Source organism: Pygocentrus nattereri, chromosome 26 (genome assembly GCF_015220715.1).
Source record: "Pygocentrus nattereri isolate fPygNat1 chromosome 26, fPygNat1.pri, whole genome shotgun sequence".
NCBI classification, from domain to species: Eukaryota; Metazoa; Chordata; class Actinopteri; order Characiformes; family Serrasalmidae; genus Pygocentrus; species Pygocentrus nattereri.
Window position 1 is genome coordinate 29,487,501 of NC_051236.1, and position 19,981 is coordinate 29,507,481.

The 19,981-nt window shown below is 43.0% G+C and overlaps 1 protein-coding gene across 4 annotated transcripts; it reads left to right on the forward strand.

The window, feature by feature from the left end:
- The first annotated feature begins 2,788 nt into the window (after nt 1-2,788).
- Nucleotides 2,789-19,765, forward strand: brdt (bromodomain, testis-specific). 4 transcript variants are annotated; one of them, XM_017715568.2, is made up of 21 exons: nt 2,789-3,003; nt 6,314-6,601; nt 7,061-7,198; nt 7,284-7,425; nt 7,925-8,052; nt 8,292-8,657; nt 8,886-9,014; nt 9,150-9,371; nt 9,456-9,634; nt 9,739-10,010; nt 11,359-11,457; nt 11,610-11,738; nt 13,667-13,728; nt 13,916-14,081; nt 14,713-15,054; nt 15,450-15,547; nt 15,722-15,818; nt 15,915-15,985; nt 16,503-16,696; nt 17,278-17,476; nt 18,551-19,765. In XM_017715568.2, the coding sequence occupies exons 2-21, from the start codon at nt 6,416-6,418 to the stop codon at nt 18,617-18,619; spliced, it is 3,288 nt and encodes a 1,095-aa protein (XP_017571057.1). In that variant the 5' UTR covers nt 2,789-3,003; nt 6,314-6,415; the 3' UTR covers nt 18,620-19,765. The 4 variants fall into 4 exon arrangements, with proteins under 4 accessions (XP_017571057.1, XP_017571055.1, XP_017571059.1 ...); XM_017715566.2 differs by lacking the exon at nt 2,789-3,003 and adding an exon at nt 3,021-3,502; XM_017715570.2 differs by lacking the exons at nt 2,789-3,003; nt 14,713-15,054 and adding an exon at nt 3,021-3,502.
- Nucleotides 19,766-19,981: the final 216 nt, after the last annotated feature.

The following is a 19,981-nucleotide window of genomic DNA, read 5'->3' on the forward strand; positions in this document are numbered from 1 at the left end:
TTTTTTCATTTAAACCTGGAAATAACACAACGTTTCATAATTGCAAACATTTTAAAACGGAGATGTTATGACAATTAGAAGGAAGAAGAAGTGGTTGAAATTCTGAACTATTTCTAGCACAGGTTCAGATGAGTCCATGCGCAAAAGGAGGACGTCCCAAATACTAAAAACTCCAAAATGTGTGTAAATATTCATAGATTCAATTTTTCACAAAAACCGTTACGCTGATAATATCTACTGAACCGCATGTTTACCAGCGGTCTCGGACTCTTGGACTCCCCTGAACCTACGTAAGATCAGTTTAATGAGAGTTACTAAATAATTCGTGCTAGTTAGGCTTCTGATTAATAAGCCTCGGGTTAAAAGGCTTCCCTTCATTATGCCATACATCATTTCCACTGAATCAAACAGGGAAAAGGAAGCATATGCTGACTTGGCTACCTCAGTTTAAAACACAATTTATTTTATGTTGACATATTTTCAGTTTGAAAGTCAAGTCAAGAGGCTTTTACTGTCATTCCGTCTATGTACAAGTACACAGTGGAGTGAAATTACGTTCCTCCAGGAACATCACGGTGCAACAAGGAACATAAAGCACAAAGTGCGAACGTGCAGACATCGTGCACAAACAAAAAATTAAGCTAGAAACAGGGTCACGCAGTCGGATAACAAGCATAACCACAGCAGCCATAGAGGTAGTAAAACTTGAGTAAACAGTGTAAACACAGTGTTAGCAGTGATGATCCAGATAGTGCAAGTAGAGCATCAAAAGAGGTGGACAAAAGAGAGTACAGTCGTGAGCCAGCAGAGTGAACAGCAGTGGACTGAGGACAAGGCCCTGGTGGACACCGGTGCTCGGTATGGTGGTGCTGGAGATGTTATTACCTATCCTGACTAACTGGGGTCTCTCAGTCAGGAAATCCAGGATCCAGAGGGAGGCGTTCAGGCCCAGCAGGCTCAGTTTTCCAATCAGCTGCTGAGGGATGATGGTTTGAACGCTGAACTGAAGTCTATGAACCGCATTCTGATGTAGGTGTCCTCATTGTCCAGGTGGGTGAGAGCCAGGTGGAGTGTGGTGGAGATGGGGAGTGATATGTTAATTGCAGCGGTCCATTGAAGAGGAAGCTGGTCTTTAATGCGCCTCATGACAAGCTTCTCAAAGCACGTCATGATGTTGGGAGTGAGTGCAACGGGATGGTAGTCATTGAGGCAGGACACTGGAGACTTCTTCAGCACAGGGATGATGGTGGTGGACTTGAAGCACGTTGGATCGACTGCGGTGCTCAGAAAGACCCGCCCCTTGTACTTTTTGTGGACAAGGGACTACTGGCTGTTAAAATAAACAGACTGGCTTTGTGTGGTGCAGAGGAGAGGGAGCTGGACCTACTGGATGTTCGAAAAGCAAACAGAATGAGGGAACTACACTTGGTTAGGATGTGGTGAGGAAACAGGTGAAAATGCTCCCTTTCTTACTGACCGCAGTCACATCACAAGGCTGTGGAGGCCTATTTTAATGCTCCAGTCGGCAGACGTTTAGTCTAAAATGAGGACTTAAAGGAACAGTCTGGTCTTTTTCAACCTAACTTCCATCTACTGCCTGTGCAGCATGCGATTAATTACCATGGGCAATAATTTCCCTGAATTAAAAAAAAGAAAGCAAATGGCTCAAATTGCACTTATAATGGGAGCCAAACAAACACCAGCCCATTAGCTTCTATTACACACCTGTTAATAATGTACAGGTTTTCTGTTTATTTAATAATGTCTGGAAAATATGTCAAAATTATTATCTGTGGTAAGTGACATCATGCAACAGATGTGGCAGATCAAGACTAAGCTGGAACAAGCTGGAGAGTTCCTTTAAACCTGCCAATTAAAACTCAACTTAATTTGGTTTGTCTTGTTTTCAGGTTTGGCTGAAACAGTGTGCCAAACCTAATCAGTTAAACATTCATGGAAAACCATAGAAAAAGGTCAACGCACTGCTGGTTCTTTTGAAGTTGATATTACACAGCACGAAAGTGAATTTCACACAAAAGGCGGCTTATGCTGCCCTCTAGTGGTAATTAGATGTAAATTCACAGACAGCTGCCAACGACATGTGCTTTTTAGACCAATCAGCTGTTTTAGTTCATAGTTCATTAATAAAGTACTTGTTCTGTAAACAAGCTTGGTAAGAAGCTAGTCTCAACTAATTAAGAACTCTTCGATTAAATTAATTAAAATCAGGGATGGAAACAGGAAACAGAAAAGTGAAGTGGAACAATATTCTGTTTGTTTCTCTAGGTCGTGACAGTGTTTTGTAAAGTTTCAATTAAAATGTCTCTTTTTTTCAGGCCTATGCAAAAACAGCAGTCGTACACGCACGGAAGGTTGAAAACTGGCATCCACAACAACGACATGAGTCAGAAAACTTGAGTGAGACAGAAAACTGGCAACCCCGAGACCCTGACAGTAAGAGGTATCTAGGGGTCCCAAATTGCTGATTTTGCCACTTGTAACAAGAACTAAAGTGAGTCTGGCAGTCTGGGATTTCAGTTTTCGCGTTTAGGGGCGAGAGGGGATAAAATAAAGAGATGGGACCATTGAACTGAAAAAGAAAGAGAGAGAGAGAGAGAGAGAGTGAGCGAGAGACGGAGAGAGAGAGAGAGAGAGAGAGTGTGTGTGTGTGTGTGTGTGTGTGTGTGACGTCAGTGAATCATCAGTGTCTTTGCCAATCACTGCCGCCATGGCCCGCGCATGCGCGCTCCGTGCTGTCTCCTCCCTCCGTCTAACCGTGTCCTTCTCCTCTTTGTGAGATTTTTGAAGCTGCTAGGTGCACGATAGCCGACATGGCGAAAAGAAAACCTCCACGGGGGAAAAGAACATACTTTTTAGCTGCAAAGGCCATTTAAGACGAGAAAACGAGCTCGAGACGGATCGACAGAATGTTCTAGAATGGGTCATGTGATGTGGGGAGACCAGTTATGTGGCACTTTCGAAAAAAAAAAAAAACCCTCTGACGTACGTCTTTGTTTTTTTTAGGATTTTGAGGTCTTGTACCAAAAATGATTTATTTCAGCAGGTATTAACCGGATCCAAAGACACAGCTTTGGGAAAAAGACCTTTTTGTCATGTTCGTTAATGTAGTATTTTTCCCCTTCGAGTGAGAAGTAAACGAGGACCGAGTGCACGTGAAGGGAACTGACCAATCGCAGACCGCGCTCCGAGTAGAACGGTATAAATAAGCGGGCGGGTTGCCGTGTGAGCCGTTGGTCCGCCATTTGAAGACTGTTTTGCGCCGTATTTCTGAGAAATATACGTAACGTAAAAAATAAATAAAGCGAGTCGTTTGATTAAGACTTTATTTTGAAGCAGCGCTAACGTAATCTTCCTGTATCCTGGGTAAAGAAACGTGAAGATCCTGCTTTGGCCGGCTTTCCAGCAGAAGTTCTTCGGCGCAGAAACGTCTGTCTCAGGGTCGGCAGTTTAAAACGCTCGTTGTTGTGCCCGAGACGGAAAGGTAACCTTTTTTGAGCTAGCTAATGATATTTAGCTAGCGATGTAAACAGGACATGAGCGAGAGTCGGAGGAACTGTAATCATGCGAGTTCGCCCCTCGCTCGCTAGCTTACATGCGCTGGGGGGCGGGTGAGATGGCTCAGCTAGCGGGTAGTGCTAGTGTAACGCTAGACTGAGAGACATTGGTGTCGACCAATCCGCGCTCCTGTAGACTAAGTAGGGTCCCTAGCTAGCGCGGATTGGGAGTGCGCTTGTAAAACTCTAGTGCGCTGATCGCAGTGGTTTCATGGTTCCTTAAGATTTTGCCTGCGTGATGCTTTAGAATGTGTTAGCTGTTTAATGGTAAGTATGTGAACAAACTGGCTCATGTCCGGGCTGTTCACTCCCTAGTTGGCCCTAGGGTAGTGTAGGGGTGTATAGCAATGAGGACGCAGCCATTGTGGTGTTCGCGCCTGACGCCATTTTGTTGCCTGGTTTGAAAGGGCACGTCAGTTCAGTAGTTAGCTAACGATGTTGCCCAACGGTTAAACTATAACGCCAATGAGTTTTAGTGCTCACTTTAAACGTGATATTGTCGTTATTTAACACCTAAGACAAACTAGGAGACGCATACGTGTTTCTCATTATTTATTGTTACCTAATCCATGCGGGTCGATTGCATCATGCAGGCAGAGATCACGAGGGTTGTGTAACCTTGACGTACAGCGAAATGAGTAACTAGTCAAATAACTAACTTTTTAAAGCTTTCCCCAAACATATAACACGAATTATAGTTAGTGTTTCTCAACCGCTCTTGACTCTGGGTTACTGCTTTGAGTATTGATTAACTTTACACCCGATCTAGATGAGATGGAGGTGGTTACTGTCGCCACGGTAGTGACGGTGTTTTGAATCACTGGTATGTACGACAAGCAATATTTGTTAAATTGGAAACCCGAGTTTTCGAAAATTCTTCTGTAAAACTATGTACAAGTATTAGAAAAATAAAACTGCAATTTACAACTTCTGTTTCTTTTCTTTCGGGTCCCAACGGACTTTTGTCGCTTTGAAATAAAATTTCTCCAGTAGTTTCCTTTCCACCGAGCCAGTAGTGCAAGCTCACACTGTGTTGTGTAGTTTATGAAACTTTGATTTTCTTGTTCTATGTGGAGCTTTATAAGTCCTTGGTAGGGCTTCTTATAGTTCCGTGGTTATTGTACTTACTAAATAAAATGCACAGAAAGATCTGTACTTATCATGTACACGGTTTTGGTTTTTTTATTTACTGGATTCGAGCAAAAACGATTTTCAAGAAGACCTTGTGAAGTATTTGGTGGTAAGTGGTGAGGAATCAGTGCAGCACTGTTTCACGGATCCCAGACGGGGGGGGGGGTGTTTTTGTTTTTTTGTGTTTTTTTTTTTTATTATTATTTGTTTTAGCTCTTTACTTGAAAGTAGTAGTATGATTAGTCTTAATCAGGTGTTTTGCTGCTGCGTTTGGCGAATGCCCGTTTCAGCTATATGTAAAATTGTCGAGCAGTGCTGCTTAGCGCGGGCGCTGGACTTGACTCAGTAAAATACACAGCACTAAGCATTTTCTGGATGAGTTGATTGTGCTGACAGTACATCCGTTCCCGACTTCCCCAAATGTTAGGTTTGGGTTATGTGCGGCAGTCCAGGAACAGCCGGGCAGTAACCGCACAGCAGTTTAGGGGCTGCGGTGGCGAAAGTTGTCTGGATGTCTGTGAAAAGGACCAACAGCGCAAGTCGAGAGCAGTTGCAGCGCTATTGTCCCTCAAGACTACAGCGTCCCATCCCTGCTCCTTTTAGGGCCCCTTGCACGTTTTAGTGTTTCCCCGTTCCCTTTCCTGGGGCTTGTTGATGATCAGGCCTGTTGGAAGTCGTGGATACTCCAGGATGAGGGCTAGACCAGAGGTCGCCAGTCAAATCTGATCAGCAGAGAGGCTGGCTGCGGGTTTTCACTCCGACCAGCGAGAGCTCAACTTGTAGACTAAATTATAGTTTAAATACTGAGAATATCTAATTAAATCACCTTAATTCGGTGTGCTTCTGCATGATGCATGAAAAGTGGAGATCTACAACCACGCGGACCGTTAGTGGAAAGGATTGGTGATACCCGTTTTAGGCAGCAGGGGGCAGTCTGCGCCAAAAAACAGCCTCTGTCAAGTTTCAGGAGTTCTGGGGGGAAAAGCGGTGTTGAGGCAGAAAGCTGTTAGCAGACGAGCTGACTTGACTTTTATAGTGTAATCGCACGCTTTCCTAACTCCGTACAGCTAAATGAGGATGCAGCCGCACGCCATCAGGCGATATGTGGCGCAGATGCGTGCGGGTCGTTTTCCTGGGTTACTAGTGAAGAGATGTTCCACTTATTTGTCGAGGGTCACAATTGCGGGTCAGGGAATAACATGCAGCAGCGTATCCCGGCATTCCCGGGAAAGCTTTGCGTTTCTGAACATTAATATGTCATAAATTGGGTTGAAATATAGGGCAGATCTATACCTGCAGTTAAACATCCCGCATCATCGTGCCGCCCCGATTTAAACCTTCATCTGTAGGCAGTAGCCTGTGGGTTTTCGTCCTGATGAGAAGTTGCTTTTAGTTTGGTGATTGACATGAGGAGCTGCTGCCGCCGCCGTTTGTTTCCCAGAGTTCTTTGCAGTTTAAACAGTAGCATTAACTGCTGGCTCATTTGTTCGCCCAGTATCTGTTTCACTTTATGCTGTCAGGTTTTATTCATTTTGTTTTGTAAACAACTTGCAGCCAGACTATCTTAGGCTGTTCCCTGTGACTCAAATTGCTTTTCCTTTTCACAGTGATACAAGCAGAGGATGTGTAATGAGAGCTGAGCTGCCCACCAGACATAGTTTCCCAAATCCTCCTGTCTGCGCCCGTTGCCCTTTGGGGCACGCTCGACCATGTCGGACTTGATTCTCTGCATGAAGGGGAACCCCCCTCCCCCTGAGTATAAGAACCACAAAAAGCCAGGGCGGCTTACTAACCAGCTGCAGTACCTTGACAAGGTGGTGGTCAGAGCTCTGTGGAGGCATCACTTCTCCTGGCCCTTCAGGCAGCCTGTGGATGCTGTGCAACTCAACCTGCCTGTGAGTCCAATGCAGTTAGGACTGGAGGGTCAAAGTGCCCTGCAAGATCAAAGAGCAGAAACTAAGCTGATAGGCCAACTGAAGAAATAAAGGCTTTAAAGTTGAGTTTTTGTCCAGGCAAATATGTTGCAGATAAAACGATGCTGCACACTTCAGTCAACATCAGCATCACCGAAATGTACGGCATATTTTGTTGGATAAGAATATAACTATAGTACAATATGGGCAAAATAGACTGTAGAAGATGTTTTCCTAATTTTTGCTTCACTGGTAATGTGGCTTCTGTAGTTGTAGACCCCCCCCCCCCCCCCCCCCACCTTAAGGATTGTAGAGTGTACTTTAGTGTTTTAGCTGTACTAATGAGAACTCATCAGTAGAGCTCTGACCTGTTGTTTATGTACATATCTTTTCTGTGAGTGAAGGTTGTTCACTTGAAATGTTTTCTGATGCTGATTTCAGGATTATTACACAATCATTAAAAACCCAATGGACTTGAACACCATCAAAAAGCGTCTTGAAAACAATTACTATTGGAAGGCAATGGAATGTATTGAAGACTTCAACACAATGTTCACAAACTGCTATGTGTACAATCGGGTGAGAACGCATTTACTCTGAAAACTGACCTTTTGTCTGCAAACAGTTTAAACCTTCATTTTAAACTAAAATCTGTTTTCTTTAGCCAGGAGACGATATAGTGTTGATGGCTCAAGCCCTTGAGAAGCTGTTCCTGGAGAAGGTGGCCGAGATGCCCCAGGAAGAGTGCGAGGTTACTGCCGTCACCATCAAGGCACCGCTGAAAGGAAGGAGGAAGTCAACTACAGGTATGGACTAAGAGAAGCTAGTGGTTCCCAACCCCAGGTCTGCAACTCAGGAGGGTCTTATTAATTAACAGATTAGTTGGATCAAGGTGTTAGAGCAAGGACAAACACAGACATGTGCAGAGAAAGGGTACTAGAGGGCCAGATGTGGGGAACCACTGATTTAAGCTCATTCATGTCTTCACAAACTCTGAATCAGCAGATTATGAGAGTATACTAGGTTTATAATGTGCATACATGACTAGTATGGATGTGACATATATATATATATATATATATATATATATATATATATATATATATATATATATATATATATATATATATATATATATATATACACCTTATATAAGCTTAAGCCTAGACTAAACATGGTTTTTAATGGTAGAACCTCATCTTAGTGCAAGAACAGGCCGTCTAAGAAACGAATCCTTAACATGCAGTGTGATCAAAAGTTGCCTCTTTTCATCTTTTTGAGTGTTTGTGTGTGAATATTTAACAGGACTGGGAAAAATGAGGCCACAGTCTCCTGTCTCTGAGGTGGTCTTCCAGCAGACTGTGACAGTCATCCCTCCTGAAGCTCTTCACACCATCTCCTCCACTCCTCTGTCTACTCATCTTGAAGCCAAAGTCAGTCTACATTTTGTGATACAAAAACATTGCACTGCACATCCTGGTGACAAAAGTATCAGCATCATACAGGACACACTGATTTATTGTCTCATGAGTAGGTTCCACAACAACACTGACGTGGTTATGAGAATATCAAACGGGAACACTGTAAATCGTGACAGCTCTACAGTATACACCTGTAGTATGTAAGAAATGGAGTCCATGTGAATCTCAGCATGTTATTTTTTTCATTTCAGCTGAAAAAGGGTGTGAAAAGAAAAGCAGATACCACAACCCCCGCCGGCTCCACCATCACCAGCAGCGAGTCGTCGCCTTATGTGACCGAAACAAAGGTCCTGAAGTTGTTCTCCCGGCGAGGAAGTGGTAGGCCCATCAAACCGCCATGCAAGGACCTGCCCGAGTCCCCCCAGCAGCACCAAGTGGGCCGCAAAGCAAAGCTCTCAGAAAGACTCAGATACTGCAGTGGAATCTTAAAGGAGTTGTTTGCCAAGAAACACGCCGTCTATGCCTGGCCTTTCTACAAGCCTGTGGATGCCGAAGGGCTTGGCCTTCATGACTATCATGACATCATTCATGAACCAATGGACTTGAGTACCATTAAAGTAAGCTAAAGACTTTTGAGTTTAGCTTATAGTTTTGTTCGTAGTTTTATTTATGTGCGGGTTTTGTTGTTTTTGTATTTTTTTGCGCACCTTTACAGCAAGATATTGTAAGCTGTAATATGTACAGGTTTCTAGTTCTTGATGAGGCCTGATTGAAGTTCAAGGTGGCTTGTGGGTTGTTTTTTTTAAATATGATGAATGGTGACATGGCGTTTCACTCCCCCTCAGAAAAAGATGGACAGCCGTGAATACACAGACGCATCTCAGTTCGCCGCAGATATCCGGCTCATGTTTTCAAACTGTTACAAGTACAACCCACCCACCCATGAGGTTGTGGCCATGGCCAGAAAGCTGCAGGTGTGTACTGGCTATGTACAGGCTTAGAAAATGCAGCTCCGCTTATTCTTTCAAAAAAAAAAAAAAGCTGAATATGTTCCTGGTGTACATGATGGGCAGGTTTTCTGACTGTAAATGTCGGTCTCCTCTGCTCAGGATGTTTTTGAGTCCCGCTTTGCCAGGATCCCAGATGAGCTGAGGGTTTTGGGTCAAGGCCAGCCCCATGTGCCCAAGAGGGGGAAGAAGGAGAAAGCAGGCAGCCCGTCCAGCTCCGACAGCAGCGACACAGAATCCTCTCACTCAGAAAGCTCATCTGACTCTGAGATAGATGAAGATGAAGAGGAGAGAGCACAGCGCCTGGCTAATCTCGAGGAGCAGGTATTGAACAGTAACGTAATTAACTGTCATTTTATTTCTCAGTTATTGCTGTTATTGGTAATTTGTGCTACTTCTGTCAAATAGCTGAAAGCAGTGCGAGAACAGCTGCAGTTACTGACACAAACACCTCTATTAAAACCAAAGAAGAAAGAGAAATTGAAGAAGGAGAAAAAAAAGAAAAAAAGCAAAAGAAAGGGTGATGGAATGAGGAGTGCAGTTCCGTCAAAGGTGCAAAAGAGGGCCAGTAGCAGCAAGTCAACGGGGTGGGTAAATAAACTCTCACACCTGCACACACATAGACTCGCGCACTGGCAGGCTTTATCCCATGCATACATTCTCTTACCAATCTAAACTCTTCTGTCATCAGGCGAAATAAGGATAGAGGGTATGAGTCTGATGAAGAACCTGCTCTGCCCATGTCCTATGAGGAGAAGCGGCAGTTGAGCCTGGACATCAACAAGCTCCCTGGGGACAAACTTGGAAAAGTTGTGAACATAATCAAGGCCAGAGAGCCCGCAGTCAGAGACACGAATCCAGAGGAGATTGAGATTGACTTCGAGATGCTCAAGCCATCTACACTTCGAGCGCTGGAGAGCTTCGTCTTGACCTGCCTCAGGAAGAAGCCCAAGAAACCTAACCGTGAGTCGAGTACAGGTCAAGAAACCTCTACACTCGCAGTCCACTTTATTGCAGACATTATGTTTGTATTCAGCTCACTGGCCAATTTGCGGTCCACTCAGGCCTCTTCCACTGCAGGACCGAACTGTTCTGAGCACAGAGGATAAGATAAAAACCAGTGTACTGTCAATCCCACCACAGTACAGGCTCTGTTCCGGTGCCCCTGTTTAAGGTATAAAGGCGCATAGAGCACAAAAAAAATGCACCATGCTGCTTTGGTTTACCTTGCTGGGCTACACAAATGCTAACATAGTCTGCTACAGGGTTCAGTAACAGTAACACCTGTTTAGAGAATAAAGAATGTGAGTGGCTGGTATTAGAGCGACAGAGAAGCCTTGCTTTATAGCAGGGGACTTTTAATTAAAACTCAAGGTCTAGTTAGAGAATTTTCTCGAGCAAAGGTCTGGAACATCATAATGTCTGACTTTCATCATGATTCAGGGCCATATACTGTTTACTGAAGTAGCCTAGTAGTTATATCAACATCTTACATAGTCAACAGCCGAAGGTTAAATCAAATGAAGTACAATTCAGTAATATTTCAACATTTATTGCCAGTTCTCTTTTTTCAGAGCACGCCATGTGAAATAACTTCCTCTGACTCACTTTCTTATCTGACTTTTCACCTCGTCCCTTCCCTGTGTGTGCATCACTCACTCGAGTCTCAGTACTCCTCCTAATGCACAGATCTGATTGGCTGAGTAGCATCACGTGTGATATTGACAACACATGCGTTTGGTCTGTGAGTGTCCCAGTCGGCTAAAGCAGTCCATAAAGGCTAGAAAAGCTATGATTAAAATAGGACCACCCGTCTGAATTAAATAATTCTCCATAGTTTATTGGTTATAGGGTCAGGTCCGCATAGGACAGCGTCTGGGTCTGGACTCTGACCACGGTCAGCCCATTAGTGACCTTTGCTTAATAGGTTCATTATATAGGTGTACAGTACCACATTATATCCTATCTGTTGTCGGCCACCCTCTACCCCATTTGTGATTGATCTGTTTTTGATCACAGGACTGCTGTTGGCCAGATAGTATTTGAGTGGGGGACCATTCAACACAGCAGTGACCCTGGGGGTTTGAGGGTGCTGTGCCACCCAAAAAACATCCAACTGAGAGCAGCTCTTTGGTCAGAAACTGACCTTTTGATGTGCACTAGAGTGTCTCACAGGGGGCTATAGCCTCTGCCTGTACTCCTGCAGAGTGGAGCTACAGGACAGTGGTTTTTAAAAAGTGGGTGAGCGTATATTATTTGTGTGTGTGTGTGTGTTTGTTCATACAACTGTTGGTTTCTTCCTCTGCTTTAGAGAAAAAGTCGCAAAAGCCAAAACCGGAGAAGATGAAGGAGACAGAGAAACAGAATGTCAGTGAAGAGCTGAACTCAACCAAGAGGACCAAGTGCAAGAGTAAGTATTCTTTCTGTGTTTGGCTCTTATTTATTAAACAAGTAAACAAAGGCTATGTAATAGTCGTAGGTACAAGTAAAAACTTCAGCTAAACATTTTGCTCCTGCTGTCACTTTGGCTCACCTTCTGATGTTTGTCATTCCCCGGTGCAGGTGAGTCAGGAGAGCTGAAGGATTTGACACGGTCATCCCGCCTCAGCGACAGCAGCAGCACCTCTGACTCCAGCTCAGACAGCAGTAGTACTGACTCTAGCTCTTCTGATAGCAGTGACTCTGACTCAGGTTAGCTGATCTACATAAGCACTTTCTCCATCTTTTTCCCCCACCTTTCTACCCAACTCTCTCTGGGGCAGGGCTAAAAGCACCCCCTCTTCCCCTTTCTCTCTGCCCACTGGTAGACTGAGGGGAAGACGAAACAAGCGCGAGACAAAAAACCTTAACCTTGCTTGGACATGCCATCGTCCTTGTTAGAACCATGTCACCTTAACACTTACTGGAACACTAGATACTTGAAATCTTTTCAGTTTTTTTTCTGTTTGTATATTGTTAAATGGGTGTAATCTTTTTTTTTTTTTTTTCTTTTTTTCTTTCTTATGTATATTTTGTGCACTTTTCCTTCCAAGTAAGCGAGGAAGTCTTGCCACAAAGATCTCTTTCTCTCTCTCTCTCCAGTTTTGTCAGGTGCTATTTATTATTTTTTTGTTCCTGTTCTTTTAGATATTGATAATTTTGTTCACTTTTCATCGTAAATCACATTTTTGTCTGTTGGCATTTTAAGACGGTGCTGTAGTTTTGAACTGAGGCCAGCTTGTGCTCAGTGTGGGGCAATGGTCGATGCTTCATGTCCATACACATTGTGCATGTTTCAAACACTTTGCATGTTTCAAGTCATGCCAAACCCAGCTTCTTTTCTGAACTGGCCTTCAGGGGATGGAATTGCATACCATTGTTCATGATGATACTGAGAAACCCTGAGATTGAATTCCAGATGTTATAGTGTGTGTATTGTGTAGCAAAACATAAAAACCGAAAGAGCGTAATTCCTGAATGGTTAAGCAAACTGCTGGCTCTTTCCTACTTAGCGAACGTGACATGTTAATTAAACATTATAACATTATTGTAAACCCCAAATGGAGCCGTGCCTAGTGCTGAATCAAAGCTAGTACCCAAATGTCATTGGAAATGAAGCATAAAGAGCCTTAAGCTGTTGAAAAAATAGCCCCACATGACTAACATTGTGGAGAGACATTTAGGAAAAAAAAGTCTTCAGTCCAAACATGTAGAAGGAGCTGTAGAAAGCTAGTGCTTGGATGTTTCAGCAATGTCCTTTCTGCCATATTGAGTCATAGTTGGTCCTTGTTGGAAACTGCTGCACTAGCTCATTACTGTGTGGTTCTCTTTTTGCATTGGTTCAGATTGTGATTTCATCTTTTGTACATATGCGATAGGTTTTGGTCAAATTTATATATGTAAATTAAAATAATATTGAGATTGTATTCATTTACAATATAATGTTGTATGTGAGGTACTGACCAGATTGTAAACTAAGCTGGCATGGGCATGGTAGGACCAAACAAAGCTTTGTTGTAGGAGGCGGCCATCTGTCCTGCTAAAATCCACTGCATTATTTATCTTGTAGCTTTTTGCAAATTTTATTTACAGGTTTAAAGCTTATTGATTTTTATTTTGGTGTTTGACGCCCCAAAGTTCAAATAAAACCCATTTTCCTAGACAACTGTTGTACGTAAATATTAGTGGTGTGTTTTTGTCTTTTATTTTGCCATCACACATTGCTTTCACATCCACTCACCATCACATGTGAATCTAGTGAAAGACATCGTGCACATTTTTGCTCACATACGGCCAAGTTTAGAGTAAGCATGTATCTGGTCTGCAAGGACAAAAGCAGAGCAGCAGTTTTAGAATACTTTATTGGTTTAGCCGCTTTAGCCTTGTGATCTTGTATGTGTATTTAGCTGGCTTGTTTTACTTGTTACTGTATGCTCTGCCTGTGCATATTTCTGTACTATAGCCTGTACTGTATTTTTGTTTGCTAGTCTGTACACTGTATGTAGTCCGAATTGGGGTGCTGATTATAATGTTAGGAATATTCGTCCCAGGAAGGGATGGGGTAGACCTTAGCACTGTTTTATGGGCTAGACCATTCCCTCTGCTCTGACTGAATAACAAGCATTATGCATGTCTTACAGAGCAGAAAGCTAAGAAGAAGCAAAACAAAACCCCTGGTCATGGCAACAAAAGTAAAAACAAGGTAAAGAAAAAAAAAAACTCATTCAAATGATTTAATAAGGTTAAAACCTTTAGATAAAGTTGCCTTTAGCTTAGTGGCAAGTTTTTGTTTTTTTTCCTATGCATGGAGCATTTCACTTCACACTGTGCAGAGTTAAATTTGAAGTGAAACATGGCCCCACTGTCAACCCCATCCCCCCCATGATCAGGCGTCGAAGTGGAGTGTTCGCCCTGTGCTGAAGGAGCCTTGCCGGGTGCGACTTCCGTCTGGGCAGCCTGTGCCCTCGGCAACAGACTCCAAAAAGCTGTCTGCGCAAACGGAAATGGAGCAGGTCGCCAAGCCACCTGCCGAGGAGGCTGTTCCAGAACCGCCAGGTTAGGCTCACTGCACCTGCTCATCTTTATCATGCAGTGGTCACTAACCCTGCTCCTGGAGATTAACCTTCCTGCAGATTTTAGCTCCAGCAGTCATCACAAAACAGAATATCAGTATGCTGGCTAACTAGCTATAAGTGTTGTCCATTTTCAATGTCTGTCAACTCTCCTCTAAATAGAGATAGGCTTGACTTTTGGTTTAAATTATTTGGCATAAAGCTTATCTTATAATCCTTTCATTAATTGGGATCAGTCATGCAAGGTTTGGTTTGCAGGTTAAAAAAAGAGAGGGGAAGTCCATCTTCAGGAAGGTTGGTGACCATAGCACATTATAGAGACTACAGTGTGATCGTCATGCCACAAAAAGGCTGAAAACACATTTCACTTTAAAGTTGTTTTTCGGTTTTTGTTTTTCTTTCTATGGTTTAGTTCTCTTATTTATGACTCACTACCACAAAATCTCAAATAGAGGTTCGTACTTGTGTACAGTAGCAATTTCTGCAATATCCTGTTGTGTTTATTGGGCTTGATCAACTTTGTTGGGTTAACTAAGAGATCTTGCTTTGTGAAATAGCCCTTTGTTTTGTGTAACACATTCCTGTTAAATCTCCTCCACCATCCCCTCCTTCAGCCCTGCACAGTCGGCTGCCTCCTCAACCTTCCAGACCCAGTGCCAAAGCGGCTCCTCTGATTCGCAAAACCTGGACGGCCCCTCTGCTGCCCCTTACCGTGCCCCCAGAACAAGGCCCCCATCCTCTGCCTCCTGCTCCCTCCCTCTGCAGCCTCATAACAGCCCCACCCGAACATTCCCCACCCCCTGCCTGCCCGCATCCATCTGCCTCACCCAGTTCGCCCCAGAGTGCCCAGCGTGCAGTCGATCCCACCTCCCCACACACTTCCCCAGCGCTGCCTCACTCTGTCTCGCAGGAGTCCTACGATGGCCCCCCTGCTGCCTTAGAGGCTCAGCAGGAAGGTAAGAGGTTGCTCTGAATCGCCGTAATCGCCGCCCACTGGCTTCCCTCTTCTTGGTCTCCTGTGGTCCTCAAATGTTGTCCCAGTGAAATTGATTAGCTTTGCATGCATGCTCATGCTTCCATGGTAGCAAAGCATTGTTTCGTCATGTTGGTGGATTTCATATTTTCAGTATAATTTAAGCTTATTTATTTGATCTTTATTATTCTATTTTATTGTTGTTCATCTAATGTTGGTTGTTTGGTTTGTTGTTCATTAGAAATGCCCTGCACTTCTTTCTCTTGCCCTGTGCTGAGCTCTCTCATCATGTGCTGTATTGTCTTGTTTATTCAAGATATTACTCCTCCAGTCATAAAAAATGTGTTTTTGTTGACTTCTGTATTATTTTTTGGTCAGGTTTCCCTGCCCTCCTTTCTCCGCTCACCTCTCCTCCTAGCCTGCCCTCCACAAACCCAGCCCCATCTGCTGTAAAATCACAGCCCATCACTAAGGAGGTAAATCTGTTTTTCTGCAGTTTTACAAGCTGTACCAGTCAGCCTGGAAGTTAGAAATGCTTATTTGTTGAGTTTGAATATCTCAAGGGGCTGAATATCAAGTGGATGCTTTAATATTATATATATAAAATATATTTATATCGTGCGTGTCTGGAAAATTTTCTGTCTCTGCAGCAGTGTCCAGGGCTGTCCCCCCTGCCTCATGTAAGGGAGGATGAGGGAAATCCAGGCACAGGGAGGGAGTCTTTGGCTCAGCTGCACAAAACGCCTGGTCAGCATTTGTTTCCCAGGAGTTTTCCTTCTAATCCTCATTTGTAACCAGAACTTTTCTCAATGGAGCCTCTTTCCTCTTACGCACTTTATACAGGGGCTAAACCTGCAGAAGGAGGCGAACTGTGCAAGTCCTGCGAAGAGGTCAAACCCAGTGTCCCTAAGATGGTATTTCTGATTTACTACCATAGTATTCTATACATAAGACTAGCATTGCTCTAGAGGAGTGTTTAATACCAATAGAGAAGCTCTGATAGGGAATGCCAGTAATTAATGTCTTGATATGACCAGTAAGTGATTACACTGATACCTGCTCACACTATTCCCGATACTGATGACCAATAACTTTTTTTTTCTTTCCTATTTTAAAGCATTCACATTTTGGTCAAATTAGGTGCGCTGAATGTACAACTGATTAAAACTCATATAAATGAATCATTGAATAAATTAGTATATACAGGCATTTACACTGAAGACTAAATGTATATGTGAATACAAAAAAACGGGAGCACCAAGATTGTCCTGTAACTTCAATCATTTTGGACCAATAATTAATTTTCCCATTTATTAGCAGATAAAATATCTGCAATTATATCTGCCTTGTGTGGCGCTAGTGTTAGTACTGCTGGATCAGGATAGCTGGACGTTTGTCCTACACATAATTCTATGTATTTTCCTTTGGCAGGAAATCGTTCTAAAGAATGCAGACTCATGGACGAGCCTGGGCAAGATGGCTACTCTTGCTCCCTCCACCATCCGGTCATCTAAGGAGAGTTTCCAGCAATTCCGCAAGGTTGCCATGGAGAAGGAGGAGCGAGAGCGGGCCCGTAAACTCCAGCTGGAGGCAGGCCGAGAGATGAGTGCCACAGACAAGAGCAGGTGGGCAGGGACAGCTGGCCTAACTTAACCTGTAACTAGATTCTGGGCACCTGGAGATCTCAAGAAGCATTTATTTTTATATTTTTCAAGTAAGCGTCCATTTAAAAGTTTAACGAAGCTTTCTTATTCAATGTCCGAACACCTTTTGCACTGGTGCTACAAGACAAATAGAGTTAAAATAACGTACACATGTTGTGCTAAGTGCCCGTTGGCTCTGTTTTTGGGTTTGTCACGCTATTGCCTCGAGTAATTCCTAGAACTGTTGGGAAGCATGATGGGCAGGTGGTGCTGGTCTTAAACAGTTTCAGTTGATGCTTGTTATTTATGGAGGAAAACAGCAAACCCCCTAGGAGAGATGCCCCATCACACGCACCACTATGCTCTTTAGCCAAGGTCCAGTAGAAGGATTGATTTCAGTTGTATTGCTGCTCATGTGTTTTTAATTCATCTCCACGCTCTGCTCCCTCTGGCTCTTACAGCGAATGATGGTGTTATAGCAAGTTCAGCAGTGTTATATGAATGTACTCAGGGTGTTTTTTTTTGTTTTGTTTTTTTTCCCCCGATCTTTAAATAATTCATAGTCTGACACAGCAGCTTGCTAAGTCCAAGCTGGAGAGCCAAGCCTCAAAGCTGGAGGTGGAGCCTGCAGAGCTTCCCCTGATGGCAGCTATCTTAGATGCACCAAAAGCCCCTGAACCCTCCCCTCCTTCACAAAGCTCTGTGGACCCTGAGAGAGAAATGGCCCGCAAGAGAGAGCAGGAGAGACGCAGACGAGAAGCCGTAAGTTATTCATTTTGTGTGGGTGTGGGTTTTAAAAGCAGTGGCGGTGTAGTTTAACCTTGGTAGTACACCTGTTAGTACAGACAGCGTGATCTGATTGTTTGAAAAGTTCAATCTTACTTTTTCCCCTCCACATAATATCTATATTAACAACCAACTGCCAAGTAACTACAGAGCCTCTTTATTCTAAGATGATATTTCGCAAAAGTTAAGTTAATAAAATATAGTCCCAGACCACTAGTCTTTTTAATTGTAAAAAATGTTATCAGCTTGACCGTTTAAGTGGGGGATGGGGGTGGGGGTGGGGGGGTGCAGAAAATGCATTTTACAAGAAATTACACAGACCCCTCATCAACTATGTGTAGTATTGCAGGTCTTAGTATTTAGCATGCCCTCACTTTACCATCAGTACAGCTTAGTTTGTTTTTTTTTGTTTTTTTGAAAGACTTGTTTTCAGTTCTTCATACAAATGTGTTATTTTTCCACACCTTCACAGTTCAGTCTTAAAAGTTGGTTGCATTTTCTGCTTCTCACAATCCAAGAAATCCCAAACACTTCCAGTGATGCTGAGGTCTGGATACTGGAGTGGACAACACTCTGAGAACACCAGCAACTTTTGTTTGATTTTGCGAGTTTGCCCCTCCTCCCTCTTAACACCCCTTCAGTAGCTATTTGACGGCTGCGCATCCTTTCAGACTCACCGTTTGTCTGATGACCGCTTTGGTCGTTTGTCAGGAGCTCTTTTCTCTTTTCTCTTTGAACCATTTTAAACTCTTGATCTGGAAACCTGCTTTTTCACTTATTTTCTTTGACTTTCCTCACTCTTGTGCAAGTGCATTATCTCTCAATTTAACCGCCTCCGAAATGTCTCCTGAAAATGATGAACTTGCACTTGATGGGAGTTTTGACTGGAAATTATATAAGTAACAATGATCACTTCACTTGAAGCTGCTGGAAATTCTTTCACCAGAAAAGGAGTTCCAGCAGCTTTGAGTGAAGTGATCATTGTTACTTAGCAACCAAGCTCGAAGATTCTGTGGGTCAGGTTTGAATTTCCACTGTCTCTGTCCGTAGATGTCTGGAGTCATCGACATGACCATGCAGAGCGACATCATGGCAACCTTTGAGAACAACCTTGACTGAGACTGCTGTAACATCAATTTTTTTGCTGTTTAAAAAAATGCTGCTGTTCAGTGAACAAAGCAGCCCGTCTCCTCTCCGCTTCCTGAAGAGTGCGAGTCCTGGCGACTGAAACGGGTTTATAGCACTTCACCAGGGGCAAACCTTACAATATGGTAACCTCATTTTACTTTGGCACATTCAAACTGAAGGGAAAGGTAGTACTGTAAAGGTAGGATGTCAGTAGAGTTCAATGCACCTTTATTTCCATGTTTTTTTTTTTTTTAAACCGAGTTTACTGAAATGAAGGCTTATGTGGAAGAAAATGTCAGTTGCACCTCAAACATATGTTTTACTTGCATCTGTTACCTTCTGTATCTTTTTTTTTCTACTTTTTGTACCGAAGTGTTTTTGTAACATTCATATTCGTCACATGACATCGTCATGACATTCGTCACATTCTGTAAATATGTCTACTGTGTTTAAGATATAGCTGGTCTTCTCACGCTAGCTGTTGACAGAACTGTAGTGGCTACTTCTGTATGGCCTTCAATTGCTGTTTCTCACATTTGTCCTCATTCAGTGAGTAACACAAAAACGCTCTGTGCTCCAGTTTGCTGATTTTTGATCGTCTTGTTATCGAGGTTTTTTTTTTCCTGTTGTAAAAGTAAAATGTATGTGGAAGGAATATTTTCATTTATGTTAATAAGTAAAATAATTATATTAGTATGTTATTCAGAGGATAGATGTTATATATTTGCCTGATGTCAGTTTTCTATTAATGAAAATTGTTTAGGTGGAATATAAGCTTTTTTTTTTTTTTTTTCCTTCTACTACATCCTATTGGAAGAACAGTGCCATTATATTGTGTATATTGTGTCTGAGAGACTGGGCATTGAGGTCCCTTAAGGTAGCACCTTCTCCTGGCCTGTGCTGAGTTTTAGTCAGGCCTGGGGCTGGGCTCAGAGGACACAGTGCAGTGCTGGGCATGTCACAGTCAATTCTGCAGCGATTTACCTTCTGTGCGTACATGCGCGCGCACACACACACACACACACACACACACACTTCCCCACACAAGCACTTTACTATCCCGACAGAAATGAGGGAAGCAAAACTGTATTATTTCAAAGTTAAGCTAAATCAATTAAAAAGATATTTTCATTTAAATGGTTGTTTTTGTATTCATTTCTGGAGTTAATAAAACTGAATGTAGGAATAAATGGTGGTTTTTAATCTGCAGTTTTCCTCCTATTCCCTTTTGACAGTCTAATAACCCATCAAATGGCTCATGGCTTTTTGTCATTACTCACAGTTTCATTTCTGGCCGAGAGAAACAAATAAGCATTGACTGATGAGCTGTAAGAAACTATCCAAGTACTTTTA